The 21,119-nt window shown below is 42.8% G+C and overlaps 1 protein-coding gene across 1 annotated transcript in view; it reads left to right on the top strand.

Moving 5' to 3' along the window:
* The window catches only part of sl (small wing phospholipase C gamma 1), an 88,911-nt gene that overhangs the window by 33,956 nt on the left and 33,836 nt on the right, over positions 1–21,119 (top strand). Inside the window, exons 17-25 of the mRNA XM_084590445.1 lie at positions 683–883; positions 1,867–1,989; positions 4,310–4,487; positions 12,797–13,072; positions 13,182–13,248; positions 14,798–14,955; positions 15,988–16,084; positions 17,196–17,283; positions 19,009–19,133. Coding sequence (XP_084446571.1) covers positions 683–883; positions 1,867–1,989; positions 4,310–4,487; positions 12,797–13,072; positions 13,182–13,248; positions 14,798–14,955; positions 15,988–16,084; positions 17,196–17,283; positions 19,009–19,133 — 1,313 coding nt within the window. The remainder of the gene's footprint in view (positions 1–682; positions 884–1,866; positions 1,990–4,309; positions 4,488–12,796; positions 13,073–13,181; positions 13,249–14,797; positions 14,956–15,987; positions 16,085–17,195; positions 17,284–19,008; positions 19,134–21,119) is intronic.

Genomic DNA, 21,119 nt, shown 5'->3' with positions numbered 1-21,119 from the left:
GTGTAGTGCTTCTGTGCACAGGTATAAAGGTGAAGAAACACTCTGCCGTTCCAAAGATAGCATCGCTCCTCGTTTAGTATACTGCAAATATACTTGAATTCAAAAAATGCCTCTTTTCAGACAGTTTTGGGAACCATTGCAGATGCTGAAGCTATTTTTCTAGTATTCTCTGAAAGATTTTGGCATTTAAGCCCCGTGACAGCATAGAAAACGAGTCATGCAAGTGGATGCTTTTAATTTTTAGAAAGCTGAATTTTTCACCATATTTTGAAATTTGAAAGGCACCACCTTCTTTAGTTAAGCAGTCTGGGTGTATGTTATTTCATTGCAAGTGAAGTCACATGCTAAGAGAAAAGTTCTCTGACAGGTATGGTAATGGAAAAAGTTTATGGGATACAAGTTCACTCGCGGGACTGGGTTGTCAGGCAAGCAAGTAAAAAATTGGACTCATGAGGGGACATGCATCCTTCATGCATTGAACCAGTACTTTCAGACTGCATAACGAGGCAATGCAGAATACTTTTTTTTTTGGGCAGCACCATACTGCATAACTTTGTCCAATGACTGTACATTACTTTGTGTGTGAAGTGCAGGACTGAAAATAAGCATGCATTTTGTTACTGAACCAGTGCGCCTGATTTACTAAAGGTGTGTGACTTGCTGTCCTCCCATTGTTCTACAGGCGCCAGGGCAAGGTGAATCATTGCAGGATAAAATCCAAACAAGAACGAGGCCAGACAAAGTACTACCTTATTGACACAGTGGCATTTGACACCCTGTACAGTCTTATCAGCCACTACCAAACGCACCCACTGCGTAGCCAAGAGTTCTACATGTACCTCAATGAGCCTGTTCCCCAGCCCAACAAGCATGAGGGAAAAGAGTGCGTTACCTTGCTTTTCTCCTACTTCTGTTACATTAATTCTTTGTGCTTGATCAGAATGTAGGTGCTGAGAAAAATGGGTGTTAGTATGTACTGTTGAAGACTCATTGTTTGTGCTGTAATACAGAGAAGGTGGTATCGGATCTAACTGCTCTGCTTTCTAAATGTAATGGTTGTGGTTGGAAGAGTAGACAGTTCCACGCTGTGTGGTGCCAGCCATATGTTTCTGCATGTGCTGTGTGGCACACACACTGAGTGACATCCTGTCTTATTTATTGCATGATCAGTTGGTGTTCACAAGTTGTTGCTTACAAAAACCGATCCACAAACTTTACCATACAGAATATGTGCTTTATGTATTTCTTGCCTGCATTGATCATGAAACATGCAGACAAAGTGAACAAGTCAAGTTGCTATTATGTCCTTCTGTACCAGGATGCAAACACAATCTGCATTGCTGCAGTATTTTAGACTAGTGTTCAGACCACTAAAAATTCAGGGGAGCACTCAAGTCACCTTACGTGCAGCAAGGCAAAATACTTTTGTCTGCCCTGCTGCGATCTTCGGAATGCCCCCCATTCCTAGCGAGAGGAGATGAGATTCTCTCTCACTCTGTCACTCTCTCTCTTTCTCGTAGAAAGAGGAAAAGAGTCGCTCTCTCTCTCTCATCACTGTCATTATCTACCCCAGCTTTATATATGGACAGATCTTGCCCATGCGATTTTCACCATGAGCCAAGTAAGGCTTTCGCCTTAATAAAGTCCATTATGCGACCTTTTATGTTGGCTTTCTGAGTGGCATTTTGTGGTTACGTAATATTTACCTGCTCTCATTCGTTGGTTAAGGAAGCATTTGTACAGACTGCAATTTTTTTTGTGCCCGTGTGTGTGTGTGTTAGGAGACGATGTTAGTATTTAAATGCCTTGGCACATACTGGCTTGTGTTTTATTTATGGACATTATTTTATACTGTTTTGCATGCAGGTGGTACCATGCTAATATGACACGTACTCAAGCAGAAGAACTATTGAAGCGTGTCAAGTATGATGGTACCTTTTTGGTGCGCCCAAGTGAAAAAGAGGACAGCTGCTTTGCCATATCCTTCAGGTGTGTTTTGAAGCTTGCTTTTAAACATTATAATTGAAGTTGGGCATGCAGTGCTGCACAGCACATTAAAATCAGTGTTTGTATTTTGACTTATTTCAGTTGATTGCACTAGAACATAATAGTGATGGCACCCAAGAAATAGACAAATTAGAGCTTTAGTTTTGCTGCTGCTGTTCCCGAATTGCCTGGTCATAGTTATCTGCATGCATTGCATCAGACATGGAAAGTTTCTGAATCATGTAAATTGCTTTCTAATGCTTAGCTGTGCTGAAACAGTTCATCCTGGATGTATTGAACTATATTTAAATTATTGGCTACATTTAGCACACAGATTATTTCCTTGAAAAACTTTTGTAAAGGTATAGGAAAGTTGCACACTATATTGAACTCCAGTCCTGCTGGTCATTCGATATATAAAATTGAGCACCGCGCCCCCGGAAGTGGCACTTTTCCTAATGGCATTCCTTACTTTTCGAGGCGCAGCGACAGGTCAGCTGCGCGGCCTCCAGCAACCTGCTGAAAGCACTGACACTGTAAAGCTGTGTGATGGAGTGAATGTAGGGTGTGCTTAAAAGGGACAAATTGAAGTTGGCTTGTATCAATTAAATAGCAGCTACTAACCACGAAAAGAGCACTCTTACTGAGATAAGACTCTTAAGGTAGAAAAAGCAAGAACTGAAATGAAGGTATCACTACCACAGCCAATTCTCTCAAGTACAAGCGCCACAATGTGCAAGGGATTTCCGAGGCTGATAAACGTGCAGTATGGTTACTTGTCTGAAGTACAGTAGAAACTCAATTATACAACTTTCAGGAACTGTATGAAATTGTCATGTAATCCAAGCGTCATATGATTGGAAATTTCGCACAACTGATGAATTTGCATTACGAACACACCTCTACTTTTGCTGCAAAAGTTTATTATGGTTCTTTTCCCATGCATTATGAAGGCACCCCTATTTTAATCCTGCAGGAGTTAAAACATTTGCTCGCATATTTCATGCACTTTTTTCTTAATTAATGAGCTTAAAGATAGGGGTGTGTAAATTATAAGACTTGCAAACGCGTCCTGAAAGCTTTACAAGTATCACAACACCTCTACATTGCTGTGTAGACGTCAACCGCCTTCACCTGCCCCCCCCCCCCCACAGTTCTTGTTCCCTTCTCGTCATAGTTCCGAAATATAAATTGACACTAACACATATATACCCTAGTACACTTTCCTCCCACCCTCCAACTGTGCTGCCTTACTTTTTTTAATTACATCATGGCACATGTGCAGCTCAAAGCAATAAACGCGCAATGATATAATCTTAGAGCTAGCAGTCAGTGGCAAATGGAGATAAAAGGCAATAAGAATGAACATTCTTTCGAGGGCCGAAGGACAAACGAAACTCGGATCAACGGTTTCGAATTCCGATGAGCACACCACCACATCTGTCCATCTGGGAAAGTGACTACTGGTTTGAACAAGCTGGGTAAATGATATACAGTTGGATTTTCTTTACCGGCACCAATGTAATGAGCGTCTTCGCTGACACGTCAGCATCCGCCCATAGCTTTGACTCCTTTTGCTGCTACACATGGTGACGTGACCGCACTGATCATCCCAAGCCTGCCTTGTGCACACCCTGATGGTCTAGTGCAGCAAAGAGCGTAAAATATGAGAACAGAAGTTCGCTTCATTTTTTTTGTGCTTTTACCCACTCTAGCGGGAGTGCACCCTACTCACACTTTTGTGTTAAAGAGAGGCTCATCTGCTGACTTATAGAATTAATTATGTAGGAACTATTTCGCTATCCTTTTCGAGTTCGATATATCCGGGATTGACTATATATTAAACTATTTCGTGATCCTCTTAAGTTCAGGATATCTGGTTGGACTTTAGATTCAGCTGGGTAAATGAATTTGCACATTTAATATAATTTTTGAGGACTGGGATTGTCACATTAAAAAAGAGTGTTGAGGAATGCAGTTGCCTAAAAGTTATGAGAAATGTATTCTGTGAAAACAGATGGAGGTAAAGTTCACTGGTCGTGGACCTTAGTCTGGGTTATTTTGTCCCTTCAGTTTTTATATTTGGCCAGAATGGGACATGCTTGCCCGGTGAATTGGCCCTTTAACAGCTAGTACTGAATGCTCAGAGGCTACCTTACTAGTAGAAAATAGAGTAAGTGATAAATTTCTGCAATGAGAGATCAATAATAGGTGCAATGAATGCATTTTAAGATAAAAATTGCCATTGTGACTGGCACTAGCTAGCTTTTTTTTACAGTTTAAATAAGGTGCCAACAATAACAATATATCTTTTTCTACCCAGGGCAGAGAACAAGTTGAAGCATTGTCGCATCAAGCAAGAAGGACGCCTTTTTGTCATCGGTACAGCGCAATTTGAGAGCCTTGTTGAGCTTGTAAATTATTATGAAAAGCACCCACTTTACCGTAAAGTCAAGCTCAAGTACCCAGTCAATGAAGACATTATTCGGAGAATTGGAACGGTAGGCTTCATATCTGTTTTATTAGAAAGCATTGTGTTTTAGTATCTGTTTCGCATCGTGATGGCTTGGTGGTTAGGGCGCTTAACTGCAGGTATCGAGGATGCGGGTTCTGTCTCAATCACGGTGGCTGCTTTTCAGTGAAGATGAAATGTAAGGCACCTGTGTACTGCGCATTGTCGGTGCATGTTAAAGAACACCCAAGTAGTTGAAATTTCAGGAGCCGTCCACCACAGCAGCTTTCATAGGCATTGCCACTTTGGGATGGGATGTTAAAACCCTGTAAACTTAAACATACCATAATATTTGTGTTTTTAGCTCTGGTGTGTGACCTTTCACTTCAGCAAGCACATTGAAAACTTTTCGTTGACTTTCGCTCTTGCTGGAAACTTTTGAGTGATAACTCAGTACTAATTTTAGCTTTTTAATTTTAATTTTTTTAATTTTAGTAAAATCTTGTTAATTCGGGCTTCAAGGGATCAAAAGAAATGTCTGAATTAACTGAAAGTTCAAATTGTCAAATGGCTTTTAAAGAACTGCCGAAAACTGTTTGCATCATGGTAAATTTATCTAATAAACACCTATGCGATGGTTGTCTGCATTTAAGATGAAACCCATGTGAGGACGGTGGTTTTTTTCCAGTTTCGTCAAATGCTGTGCTTTGTGCACGCCGTGGAGTTTTAAAGAATCATTCAAGAATTGTAAAGGCCTCTGCTGCCCCTTTCAAAGTGCAACGGGGTCGTAATGGTTCTTTGTTAGAAGCGGCTGGCCATTTGTTAAGAGGTCTGTACTGTGAAGTATTCTCAAGATGCCATAGGGCCTCACTGTGGTATGAGGATGCTTCACCGCACTGACTGTGAACAGCATGTGACTGGCGTGCAGTTTCAGTGTACTCAAAGGCGCATGTGGATGCAAGCAAAGGAAATGTGCATGGGTGGTACAACAGCTGATGCCATCCCGAAATAAAGATAAGGAATCAGTCACGTGCTAAGCAGCATCCTAAACTGTGAGTGTCCGATGCATGCACCTAATGGCAGCCACGAGATGGTACGAAGCTATAGAAAGCCAAGCCGAAACAGCGTGACTGAGTTATAGCTTAGAAATAGGGGACTTCCAATCGTTGCCCTGCCTGCAGTAGCGCACACAGTGTGCAGGTACCACTATTTTGCCGTATTTCAGGTTCAGGGAGGTCTATTTCGCTGATCGCTGACTATGTGGGTCATGTCTGGACGCTATTCCTCACTTTAACAAGTGCAAGACTGCCCATGTGCAAATTGAAGAGCATCCAACACTATGGACCTACATAGACATTGGCTGGGACCGTACTCCTGGTTCAAATTGTTCTAATTTTCGTATCGACAGGGGCCAAATTCTTTTTTTGTCTCTGCTGCTTTCCACCCTTCATTGCATTACTAGCATATTGTACAAGCTTGCAAGCAATGCCACATTCATAGTTTCTACATGCTACATGAAGAAGCTGCGTGATGTGTATAGTGCTTGGCCAGGGTTGCTGTGCACTGTTTTAACTTTCATTTGATGATACTCACATGAAAGTATTTTCATGCCCTTTTTGCAGAAAAGCCAGCCAGTGGTGGCCTTTTCTTTTTTTCAGTGATGCTCAATCCATTCTGACAGAGCTGAAATGTGGAGAATTTCAAGTGATTGCAGTTAGTTACAAGTGATTGTAAAGAATGCAGGTATGAGCATGTTACAATACTGCTCATACCTGCACTCTTGTACGAGACTGCATGAGATAGCTTTGAGGTCACACATTCGGTGCACTTTATGGTGACAACAGTTTAAATTTGATTTATGTGTTTCACGTGAATTAGTGCCAGCGACTTCAAGAATCTTCAAGAATATCAAAAGCCTTCCCATTTTTCTTATGTCAATTCTATGGTGCTACATTTGACCATCTTTAACATTTACTATGACGGCATTGTTGCAGTGTTGTGGTATTCTAATAATTCCAAGAAGCACACTAATTTTTCTTACAACCCACTCATGAGTGGAACTCATGACAGAACAAAAATAGCTATAATAGCCATGGTTATAGATGGTGTTGTAAGATCAGTTGACTATAAATTAGGTGTGGGCAAATATTGAAATTTCCAAATACGAATTGAATATGAATATGGGGAAAAAGAAATTGCCTTTGAATATCAAATTGAATATCTTATCAATGAAAAGAAATAGAAAATTAAAAAATAGCATTGTTCATATTGTTTATTTCAGAATTCACATGGTATTTGCAAATAATATTAGACTAGAATTGCACAGAAGTGTATATCCTACTGAAACATTCAGTATGAATTTTATGCAGGATTTCAAATACTAGTGTTTTGTGCAGGGAGTGCCTGTTTGAAAGTTTGAATTATGGAATGGACTTGGAAAAACTTCCAAAACCGTTTGTATCACAGTAGTTATATATTATGAACACTTGCGCAATGGTTGTTTGCAGCTGAGGTGAAACCGAAATGAGAACGCCGTTTTTCTTCGCTTTGTGCATACTGTTGAAAAGGCCCTCTTTGCAAAAAGGCCCCGGCACATTTTGAGGCTGCTTCACTGCATAGTCACGCGGTCAAGCGGTGAAGCACGCATTGTGGTGTGCACACTGTCGGTATGGTTCCTCTTCATAAAACGGCCTCGTCGCTTTTTGAGGATACTTCACTGCACAGTCAACATGGTCAGACATTGTGGTGAAATGCGCAGTGTGGGGAGTCTTCAGTGAATTCGAAAATTTTTAATGTATTCGATAAATTTTGAATATTCAGAAATTTCGATTATCAGATTTTCCAATGCAAATACAAATCGAAGAACAACCATATTCGATTCATAGTCGATATTTTGAATACAGTAAAACCTTGTTACAAGAGACACGCAAGGGACCCGAAAAAGATCTCTTGTAAGCAAGGTCCCTTGTAACCAAAAATTATAAAAGCACTGTGTTGATTAGTTTACTGCACATCAGCATATAAATGCATTCATACTTATTAACAGGAAATTGTTCAGGAAAGCTTAAAGAAGTTATTCATATTAGTAATATGTATTTTTGTGAGTGCAGAGTGTATTCCTTCCCCAAATTCTGGAGGTAAAGCACTTCACTTTGTAAGCCTTCCTGTTGCTCTAATACCTTTTAATCACTCTTACATGCTCGTCACCCTCAGATGCTGACACTTTTCCTCTGAAATGTCCTCGTAGTCACCCTCTATGGCACATGTGCCATTTACTTGTGCGAGGATTGCACAGTCTGAAAGCTCTTTGGGAGCACACAAGATCCACATCTGCAGATACGAATTCCTCAAAGCATTATGGTACCTCAGCAGTCTCTTGGATGCTCGCCCATGCTTCATCTTCAAGGAAGCTTTCTACAGTATCCATATATGGACTCTCTTACATCATGTCACCACATTTAAAGCCTGCTTGTCTGAAACAGTTTTTCACAGCTTTACTTCTCAGGCCATTCCAGACACCTGAAATCACCTGAACAGCAAACTTCGCATCAATTACTGTTGTACAGCCTTGCTACCTGTCGAGGCATTCTAATAACCTTGTTTTGTACAACTTGACAGAGCGCACAATGCCTTTGTCTATTGGTTGAAGGTAGGGTGCGGAGTTTGGAGGGAAAAAATAACTTTGGTGGCTTTGAGCACGAGAACTTGGGTGCTGCAAGAAGCATTGTCCACAAAGAGACATCAGGATTCTGAGCTTTCATCTTGTGACCACATTTTAACAGCGAGGAGTTAAAAATGCTGGATGTCATTCATGCATTTTGGTTAGTTTCGTAGGTGACAGCAATGTGATGCCAGTGGCTGAAACAATGGGATCGTTTTGATCTTCCAATTATGGCAAAGCCCTCCTTCTCAGTTCCTGACTCATACAATAAAAAGGATGCTGATATGGAACAGAATTTAGCTGAGGGAATTTGAAGTGCACCATGTATGAGTTGGTACATTTCATCTGCATTGCATGAGCACACCTGGGTTGTGTCTCTTCTAAATAGTGAAGAATTTACTCCAGGGACCTGACAAAGTTGTCCTTAGTAACCGAGTGTCTCTTGTAACCCTGTCTCTTGTAACAGTGTCTCTTATAACGAGATTTAAATCGTGTACTAGTGCTAAGTGGAAGCTAATTAGTGGGTCCCTCACCACTAAAACGTAATGTAACACAACAGTAGGTGATAACTAGTAATGAAAGTGTAGTTAGTCAAGTCATTCATTTTCTGTGATTTCAGCAGGTATTTTTGTGCTTTTACCAGCACTTTTCTCAAGCTGGAAATAATTACCTCCCTGCTCCCTTACATTTATTTATTCGATAGTGTCAATCATGTCAGGGGCCCTAAACACTAATCATCCTTCTCAGTTTCATGTAGTAAAGCATTGGCAGAAGTCACCGGTGCCTTATTAGTTTGGTCTGTGGGGTTTAACATCCCAGAGTGACTCATCCTAGAAGGGATGCTATAGTGGAGCGCTGCGGATAGCCTCGACCACCAGAGGTTCTTTAACGTGCAGTGACATCGCACAGTAAATGGGCACCTTGCATTTCGCCTCCATCATAGCGCGGCCACCATGGCTGGGTTTTACCTCTAATGAAAATGGTTTGTGTGGCAGGCTATGATGGCTTAAAGATCTCTTGTGGATTTTTTAGTGCGTAGCACTACTAGCCGCAATCACGGGTTTCGCCGGTGTCTGTCCGAAGCCGTGGGTTCACTGTTGCAGGGGGGATTCCGAAGGGGCGGCCAAGTTTATTTATGACGGTCACGCAGGCGGTCGCACTTCAGAAGTGATGTAGGAACACATGGAAACGGGTGACGCCAGCGGTTCGGTCCGTTCCGATTCTCGGAAAAGGCGCGCTTCGACCATGCCGCGAACGAGGCAAGCCAGTTCAGTTAAAAAGCACAGCGTAAGCGCAGTGGTTGTGGGTTCAGCGCTAACTGCTGTCTCTTGGTTTGAGGGGAAAGGGCGTAAAAGCCATAAATCGTGGCGAAATAGGGCGGGGGGAATGCGCGGCCGAGGAAGCTGCTGTCGGTGTCTTCTAGGGAAGACGCCTAGACATACGTCCCTTTGAAACCACCGCCTGCGCGCAGCCGACCAAGGGCAGCGATCGGAATGTTTGGGCCTTAGGCTTGTGAGTTGTTTGTTTTGGAAGCGCAACCGTTGGCGCTGTTTGTCTTTGTGACTGCTGGCCACTTCTTGCGTGAGCTTAGGGAAGATATTGGAGAGAGTGCAAATCGAAGATGTGTGTGGTAATGCATGAAAGGTATAACGGTGATAAGCGGTTCTACGTACCTACTTCGTATTTGATTAACTATTCAAATCGGCCATATTGTTTTTTTTTTAATATTCCCACTAAGTAACATCATTAATGCCAGCTTAGAGACTAATGTTTTCTCCTGGTTTCAAAAATTATACCTTTCTCTAAATGAAAGGAAGACTAAGTTAAAAACTGAGAAGTACTGGCCCATTGTACTTTTACTGCCCCTATCTATAGCCTTGAGAAAGCTGCTGCTGTAAGGGCAATCGAAGAGGTTTTAGAGTTTCATTTAATTAAAGGAGTTGAATGTATGGAAGTGGATGGTAAATCATGCCAAGTTGTTTTGCGCTAGCATTTGGGGTAGGCGCTCAGGCTTCTCCGCAGTGCACGATGATGAGTAGGGACACCGATGATGGCGTCATCTTTAGAGGCGATGCATTTCCAACTCATAAACGTATGCACTGAGGCAGAAAATCAGCGCCATTGAAGGCAAAGGCCGCGAGGCATTGTTTGATAGCATCGGGTGACTCGTAGGAGGGATTGGGCGAAAGCAATTAAAATTTAGAAAGTCAGCAATAATGGCGTCGTCATCGCGTTTCTCCACATTGCTGCGGTAGTATTATCAGGAGAACCCTTAAAAACGTCGCGACTTTAGTAGTCGATTACGTTGTAGCTATAAATGGCAGCGCAAAACCACTTGGTGAGCTTAATCTACAAGTTTCATATATCCTAATGCATTAATCTTGTGAAATTCTCAAAAATGTGTTTCAGCTTCCCCTTAAGTACCTAAGTGTCTTGTGTTCTGGAAGTATTGGCAGAAAAAAATGTTATATTAAGGTTTGAAAGGGAATGCACCATATGAAGCGATTTTTAATAATTGCAATAAATATTTTTTGAAGCAGCATGTTCAACTTGATTTAGTGTTTATTGGTTATGCGTTATTGAGGCCGGTAAGAAAGTAATTGTGTTGTGTTAGGTTTTATGGCATGTAGGCGACCAGGGCTGTCGTGACCCAAATGCCAAACATGATAATTTATTGTAAACCTTGGTTGCACGGTTGTAATGAAAGTATTTTTTTTTTCTAAGTGCACCAATTTCAGGGATTATCTTGTATTATATTTGGAACCAGGAATAACTGTAATGCCCCCCCCCCTTGTTTGTTTTCTTTGCTGCATCTGAAGATAGGTACAATGAGCTCCATCAACTGGCTAGCTATCAGCAGAAGCTAAACCTTTGGATGGTTTTGGGGCCACTTGCACTCGTATGCAAAGGAGAAAGTGCCTGTGACCATGGTATGAGGCAACATGGGCCTTTAGGAAAAAGAAAGCACTGAAAGAGTTGTGTGCAGCAGGGAAAGGAAAGAAGGGTGAACAAGCACAGGATTGGGCAGCATGAAGCACAAAGCAGTATTTGTGTGTCTATGACGGGGCCTGCTGATGTGTGAGATACTGTGTTCATTGACAGCCCGGAAGCATTGCAGCGCTTAATGATTTCGTACGCATTTCTGAATTGTTGCCTCTCGAAAAAGTATCTATGTCTTCAGTTCTCCTGTATTTTCTGTGTCTGTTAAGCTTTCGGCTACAACTTGCTTGAATAGGCTCAGATCTTGTTATGATCATTATACCGGGTGTCCCAGCTAACATGAACCAAGGGGTACAAAATAATATATCTGACGTAGGTCAGTGAAACCAATTGCATTCAACTGCCAGCCTCCTTGAGCACTACAGGCAATTTTTTGTTTTGTAATTACTTAATTAGCTAATTATGTTAATTTGTCTAATTTATTAAATATCGACTTTAGACCAAACATGCAAATTGGAAAGTTGTAGAGCACCTTCAGAAACCGCCATTTCATTAATTGCGATAAAGAATGTCTCACGTGTATCTTTTTTTCCGGGCTCAGAAGAAAGCCCGCGAAATACAAATAATACCACGTGAGTAGTGCATTTGTGCGTCGCGATTGTGGTGCTCTCAGTCGTGGTTTGAGCGAACGAAATCAGCTGCGGCCGTGTCTTCTTGGCCCCGTTAAAGCGGCAGGCCGATATGCCTGCGAGGGCTTCTTCGCCCGCGTCAGACAGCCGGCCCACGTGGTGGTGCAGTAGCAGTGAGAGCGGCGAGCCGACACCACCGACATTCTAACAAGGCCTCCTTCTCTCCCATCAGCGAACGTCACAACAAATGAATGAGCGATAAGGTATCAGCCACTGAATCTGCGCATACAGGCTTGGGTAAAGGGGCGAGATGACATCATGTGACTGGACTAAAATTAGCGCTGCACCTTCATTTGCCGGTTCTTTATCGCCAACCGCCTGTCATGATGTAGGCTGCCGCGGTGCGCAGGCCTGGCCAAAATCGCGGTGGCGACGGGCGAGTTCGAGCTCGCTCGTACTATCGCCAACATTTCTGCCTGCCGCTGCAACGGGACCATCAGGTCACGGCCGCAGCTTATTTCGTTCGCTCAAACCACGACTGAGAGCACCACAATTGCGGCGCACAAATGCGCTAGTCACGTGGTATTATTTGTATTTCGCGGGCTTTCTTCTGAGCCCGGAAAAAAAGAAACACGTGAGACTTTCTTTATCGCAATTAATGAAATGGGGGTTTCTGAAGGTGCTCTACAACTTTCCAATTCACATTTTTGGTCTCAAGTCGATATTTAATAAATTAGAGAAATTAACATAATTAGCTAATTAAGTAAATGCAAAACAAAAAATTGCCTGTAGTGTGCAAACAGGCTGGCAGTTGTATGCAATTGGTTTCACTGACCTACCTCAAATATATTATTTTGTAACCCTTGGCTCAAGTTGGCTGGGACACCCGGTATAATATATGAATCTTTGTGAAGTCTCAGGCTCTTCACATTATTTTTGTAGCTGCATTATGTACGCGTAAATATGGTATTTGTTTCCCGCTAAATTAACTACAAACTTCCTAGACTTATTTTGGGAACACTCCTTAATTAATGGAAGTTTTTGAATTGATTTTACTCATACTTGCTTCTTAGTCTTTGGGTTTGCTTTTCTTGGGAGGCTTCCTGACTTTTTCTTCTCATGATTCAGGATCCTGAGGATAGTCCATTGCACATGGGAGGCCCAGCGGGTACCTATATGGATCCAGACAGCTTTTCGGGTGCATTTCGTGCCACAGTGAAGGCCCTGTATGACTACCGTGCCCAGCGAGAGGATGAACTTTCATTCTGCAAGCATGCCATCATCACTAATGTGGTGCGCCTGGATGGAGGATGGTGGCGGGGCAACTATGGTGGCAAGAGGCAACACTGGTTTCCTGCTAACTTCGTTGAAGTGCTCGAAACGCAGGATACATCTGATGATGGGGTGAGCCTAATTGCTATGCAACATGTTGCATTGGAGATCAATAGGGCATTTGTTCTTGCTTTTAAGATGCTTGCTTGTGATGTTTACTTCCTTTTCACTTCCTTTCTAGTCTGGAGATGCAATGCCTTTGGGTACGTTGCAAAAGGGCAGCATTGACATTGCGGGGTGTACTGTAGGTGAGTACTCTACAGTGTGTACAATGTGTTTTTTTTTTTTTTTTTTTTTTTTGCTTATGTGTGCACATTTACATGCACATTCAAAAGCATGCAGCCTTTGACGCATAGAAAGGCAGGAATGGATTGCACAACAGCTGCTAGAAGTTCTAGGCTCTTACGTTATCACATACACAGAGAGTAAATAACCAATTTATAGGAGTTTGTAGGCAGCTGACCTTAATCAGTTCTTGAGTACTTTTAGAGAGCTTTTAGACAGAATGTCATCTGATGGTGCCAGCAGTGTTGTCACAGTATATTTTATCTCAAAACTTCTACTACAAAAATTGAATCATTGCAATCCCCCTATTTTTTAAATTATAATGGAATTTATGCTTGTTCACTGCAGCCCCTTTCTGACTCCGTTTTCACCATGACCAGTCAGAAGAAGGGAGATTTCCATTGTCATCTTTCTGTCAGAAACATGAGTTTTACATTTTTTTTTACCTTGCATCATTTGCATAGTGTAAATTACTTAATTTTAGTGATGACATTTTTCATGCTTCCCGTGAATCATGTACAACTGGTGCGAAACTAGACCTGCAAATAATTCGTGCAATTATGAACTTATAATCTGCAAGAAAAGTTACGGAGGTAACCACATTGTTCCTGTCCACAACTGAAATTGGAAAAAGGTTAGTTTTAGTGGGTTCTATTCCTGAAAAAGACATGCCGTTGTTTCTAGAAGAATTTTGTTTTGTTGCCGTAAGACTTTCCATTCAGTGTGTGATGAAGTGGCATGTCAAGGGCCCGCCACAGTAACTCAGTGGTTAGGCACTGAACTACTGAGCAGGACAACTCGAGTTCGATCCTGGCCACATTTTGACAGAGCCAAAACAAGACACCTGTATAGTATAAGTGCAAGTTAAAGAACCCAAATGGTGCAAATTAGCTGCAGACATCCGTTATGGTATCCCTCATAGCCTGAGCTGCTTTGGGATGTTACACCCCATAAACCATAAGTGCTTAGAAGTTATCTCCCTAACCTGTTGCATGAATTAGTTTGCATGATGTTTCTTTGCTTCCTTATGTCAACCCCCTACCGTGTGTGTGTGAAAGGTCTGGAAACCGCCTGAGAGCATTAACACCATTAAGGATATTGAGATTTTCTATTGTATGTTAGGTATTTGCAATGAAAAGTTTGTTTAGGCACCCTGGCTCAGGCTGCAGAATTTGGAAAGCGTTCTGAATGCTACGGGTTTATGTCCATTTAGAGAAACGGCAGTCATTAATGCCTTGATATGAGAGTTAGGCATGGTGTAGCACTGAGCCCCTGTTCGCGCTTTTTTAGTGTCTGAAAGCTTGTTCACTTGCAAAGAAGGAAGCACTAAGGGGTCTGTGGCTACTACTTCATGAAGTTAAGTGCTTGTGAAGTGCTTTCTCAGAGCTTAGCACTACAGATTTGTGGGCATGATATGAAGCAGTAATACCTCAAATTGGTTTTTGTTTCACTTTCTATTTGAGCAGTATGCAGAAATATATGCAAGCTTCACATGTAAGTAATTTTTTGCAGATATCCTGCAAAGTTGGCAAGGCAGGGGACGGGATTGGGTGTTCCGCATAGTGTCACCCACCCAGTTGGTGCCCATTGAGATTGCTGCTCCCTCTAGGGAAGAGATGCAAGATTGGGTGCTCAAGATCCGAGAGACTGCCCAGTCGGCAAATGACATGGTCAGTGCTACAGTGTTACATTGTTTGAACTGTTAAGGTTGAGTATTCAACTATGTGGTGACGACTCATGCCTGTTCGTGGGTCCACATGGAATGGAGAGGCAATAACATCAAAGAAACTTGGCTTTCACAAAATTAACGGATATTTTCTGATTATTACAAATACCAATAAAAAGCAGAGACGGGTGCTGAAGCTAACGTGCCTTTGGCACGTTACCGCCACCTTCCATTTGCCGCTTCCGTTGTCATCATTCTTCCTTGGCGCTCTGGCACCATGTCCAGGAAACCGAACTTGGCGAGGTCTCTCCGAGAATGGGCAGCCCAGCCCCATCGTGTCTCTCTCGTGCACGGCATTGCTTCCCCTTTTCACGCGCATTCTTCTTTCCCCTCCTTCCCCAGAGTTTTGTTAGCCCAGTTGCATGTGCCTTTCAAAGCGTTCCGCTTTGCAGGAGTCCTCGCTCTCCGCCTTTTTGGCCGCATTTTATCTCGAGCTGGCCAGCTGTGGAATTCAGATAATGGCAGATTCCTTAAAGGTTGGCTCTAAAGTGTGCCACGCGCTATGTCGGCTGGCCGATCGCACGTGCAGGGCTCGCTCGTCGTTGCTTTCTTCTTGCACCGTACCATAGGAGCAGGTTCTGTGTGCTCAGAGTCACCCTTAAACCGCTGGCATTGACATGTGACCTCGACAGGGTCGCCTGTTCAGCAGGATTTATGGTCCTCATCGCCGGCAATTCTTTCATGAGCGACCAATAGCCCGCAGCACAACATTGTCAAATGTTCTGCGTGTAGTCAGAGGGATGTGCGCATAGCACTGTCACAATGTTAAGGATATCAACTTTTCTTACTAACTTGAATTTTATAGTTCATGAAGCACTTATGACAGTCTTCTAAGGAGCCCTGCTTTGTGTAACATGCGTTGGGTGTTGCATGGTCCTTATAGGTAAAAGTCGTACAAGTTTTAGGCTTTTATTTTAAACTCTTTCCTTGAACACTGTTTGGTAAAGCTAAAATAAATGTTATGTTGTTTTTTCAGATCCAGCAAAGACGGGAAATGGAGCGAAGCTTGAGGCTTGCTAAGGAATTATCCAATCTCATCATCTATTGCAGATCTGTTCAGTTCTGCCCTGAAAGTAAGTAGAGTGGGTGTTGTCACCAATGGTGCTTTGTTGTATTTATATAGTCAATTTCCATTAAGGTGAACATTTTCCTCTGAATTTCTGAATATAGCTAGCAATGTACTGTCATTTGATTAGTTTTTATATATTTACTCAAAATGAAGCACTTCATATGTGCTCCTGAACCTAGGCAAACTTTCACAGTTACTGCAAATCATAGCAACTCAATACTCGAGAGCATCCTTCTGCCAATTGCAAAGAAGGAAAGTATAGATTAAAAGAAATTTTCTCATGCCTCTTTCTCAAGCCTGAAAGCAAATGATACATGCTCGCCACTTACTGTGCATTGCCCTGACTAAACGACAAGGCATATAGGGTTTGGTGTGTCTGCTTGCAGACTTGGCACAGGAGAGGTTGAAACATAGATCAAACTTTGTTGGCTGGAGCTAGCTTTCTCACTACTAATGCATTGCCTGCTGTGGACGGTGGAGGGCATGGATGTGTAAGTGAGGGTGTACCTGCTGATGAATTTTGTGACAGTTTGTGACAGCCTCACTGCGAAGTAGGGAAATGAAGGAGTAGAAAGGAAAAATGGCCATTATCGGACCTTGAAGCCTGTGTCGTGTGGCTAGCCAGTGGAGCACACTCAAGCTAGAAAGAAATAAAGAACAACAAAAAGAAATTCGGTACAACATATGCTGCTGAAAAAGAGAATAAAGAGAAGGGAAAAGAGTAGTTTGTAATGCTTTATAAGCAACTACGACCATCGAGGAAGAAATAGATGTGGTCGAAAAAAACATGACGAATGCCATTTCCCTTCAGTGATGCGGGAGCTTGTGCCTTGTCACCCTTTCCAACCACGCCGACCTCTGACCATTCCAGTCATGGTTTTATGTATGTGCAAGTGCAGTAAAAGCTCTTTTTATTATCATTTCTAGCACCAAGTGAATTTCATTTGTTTTCATGTAAGAGGTATTTGTGTCACCAGATATGCTCACACACCCTTTTAGGGCACCTCTGATAAAATTTGTGAAATTTTTAGAGGCGCTTTAAGTCATCTTCAAGGGTGTCGACCATATTTAACTATAAGCATTTTGTTCAATGCTTCTTTACACTTCTCATTTAGGGATCGGGAACTTCACAGAAATGTCATCATTTCCGGAGACCAAGGTTGAGAAGTGGATGAGTCCTCAGCATTGCTCTTTCTTCCTCAAATATCCTTTCTCCCCAAAAGAATATTGCATGTTGTGGGCTTGGAAAATTGACCTCGTGTTGTCATGCTCACGCTGCATCTCTTAATTAAAGGCGCCGAAAATAGTACTTGCAGTAACGTTCTAAACCAAGAAATCAATAGAGATGGTCTTTTTCAGTGTTTTAATCAAATTTAGAAGCTTTGCGTGGAGCCTATAATTTACAAATAATTTTTAAAGTATGCTCCTAGCAACCATTCACAACCTTGCTTTTTCATTGGACACTCTCAAATAACGCGGGCGGGATGGGCCATGCTGGGATGCTGTCATGACTTGTTCTCTTCTTTTTTCTTGCTCGTTGGCGTGGGTTGAGTTGAGGGGAGAGAGGAGGAGCATCATTTTCGATCGCCCATATGATCAGTGCTAATGAAGCTGGCTTAAAATGTGTTGCGCTATGGAGAGGACTGATGGGATACTTATTGCTCATGTGTGCTTTCTAATTTTAGTAAATAGCTTTTCATGGGCCATTTAGGGGGTTCTCCTGTGGCAACTACACAGGCAGGAGGAAATAATGGCACGAAGCCATGACCTCGGGGCCCCGAAGAAACTCCAGACTGAGAGCGGAAGCGTGCCAGGTCGCAAGGCACATGCTATGCATCTTTCTTCGATGTCTGGCATGTGGAAGCAATTTAAAACAAACTCCTTACCGACCTAAGCTCTTAATGGTATATGAGCCCTACGGGGAAAATTTATTGCTTTCACTCAGCCAAGGCTCAACCCCCTAAGTTGTTCACATCACGTCCTTCTCCCACACATCTCCTGAGAACTCGGCTACCATGTGCCACATGCTGCGCGGCCTACCAGTAAGTCGTATCGAGGGCTTTGAAAAACAGTGTCAGCCAGCCTATGAGCCAAGCCGCTTGTTCAGCTATGCTACATTGCGGCTGTTTACTGCTTTGAGAGGAAGTGAGAAAGGGATGGCACCAGCTTGCGAGGTACACGCGATCGGGAACGAGAGGAATGCCGCCATATGAGAAGGGAAGGGTGCTAGCACCAGGCACAAGGACACTAAGAGGGGGAAGAATGCAGGCCGGACATGGGTAGCAGCAAGATCTTTGTTTGCCCTTTTTTAATATTGTTCCCAGCTTTGAAGCACGGTAGCCAAAGATTGACAGGACATTCAGCCTCCTTTCTGTAGATCCAACCTGTTTGCCGAACATGGCTGTGGCTGCAGCGTCACTCAGAACCGGCCTGCAGCAGGGGCCGGGACCACAGTTTTAGTACTCAGAGCAACGGTCTCCTGGAAAGTCTTCTTTACACTGGGCCTTTACGTCATGCTTTATATCATTCTCCCCATTTACATAGATAGGGGAAATAGGGTTTGGATGGAAACAGTGAGAAAAAAGCCTCAACTTCGAATGAAAATATGTTGGAAATAAGTGTGTCTTTTGCTGTCGGACAAGCGATAGCGCAGTAACGAAGTGCTGTGCTCTTGAATCTTGCTAGCATAAAAATTGTGGTAGAGCTGTTGTCAGTGCCTCTTTAAAGAAGTCCCTATGTACCTTTCACGTACACTGGAGGGAAAATTGTCCTAGAGTTGTCTTCAGGAGCAAGGCAGTTGTCACATGAAGCTTCGTACTGTTTTGGGCATGTGTTTTCTTTAAGATGTGATCACTAACAGCTGCCTAGTTTTTCAGTTGTGGTAGGCTGAGTACGAATTGCTGTTATATTTCCTTAACAAAGCTTCACATACCACCGGCTACAGTTTAGCCGTGTGTATCCAAAGGGCAGTCGCATCGACTCCTCAAACTACGACCCTGTGCATTTGTGGAATTGTGGCTGCCAGATGGTGGCTCTCAACTACCAGACACCAGGCGAGTTATTGTTCCAGCACTAGAAATTTCCCTGAAATGTCTTTGTTTTACAGTAGAACTGCTGTTAGATAATATTTTCTTCTTCTTCTCGAGCAGTTCTTTACTCGAGCTTCATCACCTGTTGACACTTGCACATTGGTATTATGTTGACGGACAGCTGCGAGGATAAGAGAAAGCATGCACTGCTTCTCTTTAGGAAGTATTTTTAGTTGAAAGTTGGCGAGACAGCTGCCTCTCTTAGCCTTCTATTTAACTATTTTAGCCATAGGGGTCGCATGCTTTGTCTCATTTGATCTTTGCTTCCAGATGCCTTACTTTGCATAGTAAGTTACCATTGAAAAGTACTGTTCAAGACACAGATTCTAAAACTCCACCATCACAATTGTGTATTAAACAGGTAAAGTGTGTACAGCCAAACCTGGATATGATTAAACGTCTATTTAATGAACCTCCACATAGCAAATTCCCAGATGTTTTAACGTTTCTCAATTCTGCAACGCCGTCCCTATTGAAGCGCATATATTTCAAAGCTCCAAGTTATGAACATGCTGGAGTGATTGGCCTTTGTGTAATGGACTCGCTATGCCAGCTAACTGTTAACTAATGCGGTTACTGGAAATATGGCTGAACCACGTAAAAGTTTAATGACAATATAAAACACGAAGTGACCATGACTAAAACACTACACCAAGGAGTGAAATAAGTGAGATAGATCCAAAAGGAAATTGACATGCCTACAGATCAACATAATTCCCCTTTAAGGTGTCAAGTAAGCCACCACTTGATGGTACTATTCAGTTTAATTAAAGCTGATATGATGCACACCACAAATTTCCTCCTACAGTGCTTAATTAGCGGGTATTCAAGGTGGACTTGTACATAATCTGTTCTAGCCCATGAATGTTTGCTATTTTGATTTGAGGGATAATCTTTTACTGCTATACTAACAATGGGGGAAACGCACCCCTTCCGAATCATAAATTTTTCTAGCAAACATTTTTTCTTTGTATTTTCGTACTACGTAGCATTGTTGCATTATTAAGGCCCCACTCCGTGGGGCGCCCGAGCTGGCCCAAGCGGCGCGCCTACGCGCACGAACGTACGCTGGAGTCTATCTGCGCATGCCTGACGCGCCAGGCGCGAGCCGAGGCGTGCGCAGAGCAGATATCTGTTCATGTCAGATATTTCCACAGCGCTCGCGCTGGCGCGAGGAGATTCGCCGGTTATTGGCTGGCGTGCACCAATCAGAGGATGCCTTTCGTTCAGTCTCTGCAATCTCTCTCTGTTTGCTTTTTTTTTTCTTTTTTTTTCTTTTTTTTGGCATCGGTGCTGCGGTATGTAGAGATGTGCGTACAGTCATGGTACAGTTTGTCGATCGACAAGGCAAGGTTCTTCGCCACAGTGTAGCAGGCGCCACTCGTTGTGGCTTGCCAGCCACAACCCGCCTAAAATAAGTTAAAGAAGCTATGTGGGGAGAAGTGGCATCTGAGGTGCTGCCGTCAGCACCGCGCGAGCGCATTGTTTACGGTATGCACTGAATAAGTGAAATGTGCTTAAAAATCCTCGTGCTGCAGTCGCGCAGACAGCATCGAGCGTGTGCAAATGCAATGGAAGTCGCTCCGGGACAAGATTCAAGTAGCAGTCGAACTGTTTTGGCCGGTTTCAGCCTACGAAGTCTTGCAATAACACAGGAGCGCGCGCGCCAGAGACGCTTCATCAAGATGTGTACTTTTTCCAGCGTTGTCCGTGCTCAGCACTAGGCGCGTAGGCGCCTCGCTCGTGCGCCCCATGGAGCGGGGCCTTTAGGGTTATGCTTTATCTTTTGCTTTTTATTTTGTTAATTATATGTATTGGGAATTGTTGATTAATGCGATTTCCAAAGTATTTGTATTTGTGAGTGTCACAGTATCATTCTTCTTGAATTCAAGTTACTTTTTATGTATGATCTTGTGTACATATATTTATTGTTGCCTTTGTTCTGCCATT

The sequence above is a fragment of the Amblyomma maculatum genome, chromosome 1 (genome assembly GCF_055883805.1).
Source record: "Amblyomma maculatum isolate TAMU_Amacu chromosome 1, ASM5588380v1, whole genome shotgun sequence".
NCBI classification, from domain to species: Eukaryota; Metazoa; Arthropoda; class Arachnida; order Ixodida; family Ixodidae; genus Amblyomma; species Amblyomma maculatum.
Note: the sequence above shows the minus strand (reverse complement) of the source record. Positions and strands in the feature narration are given on the sequence as shown.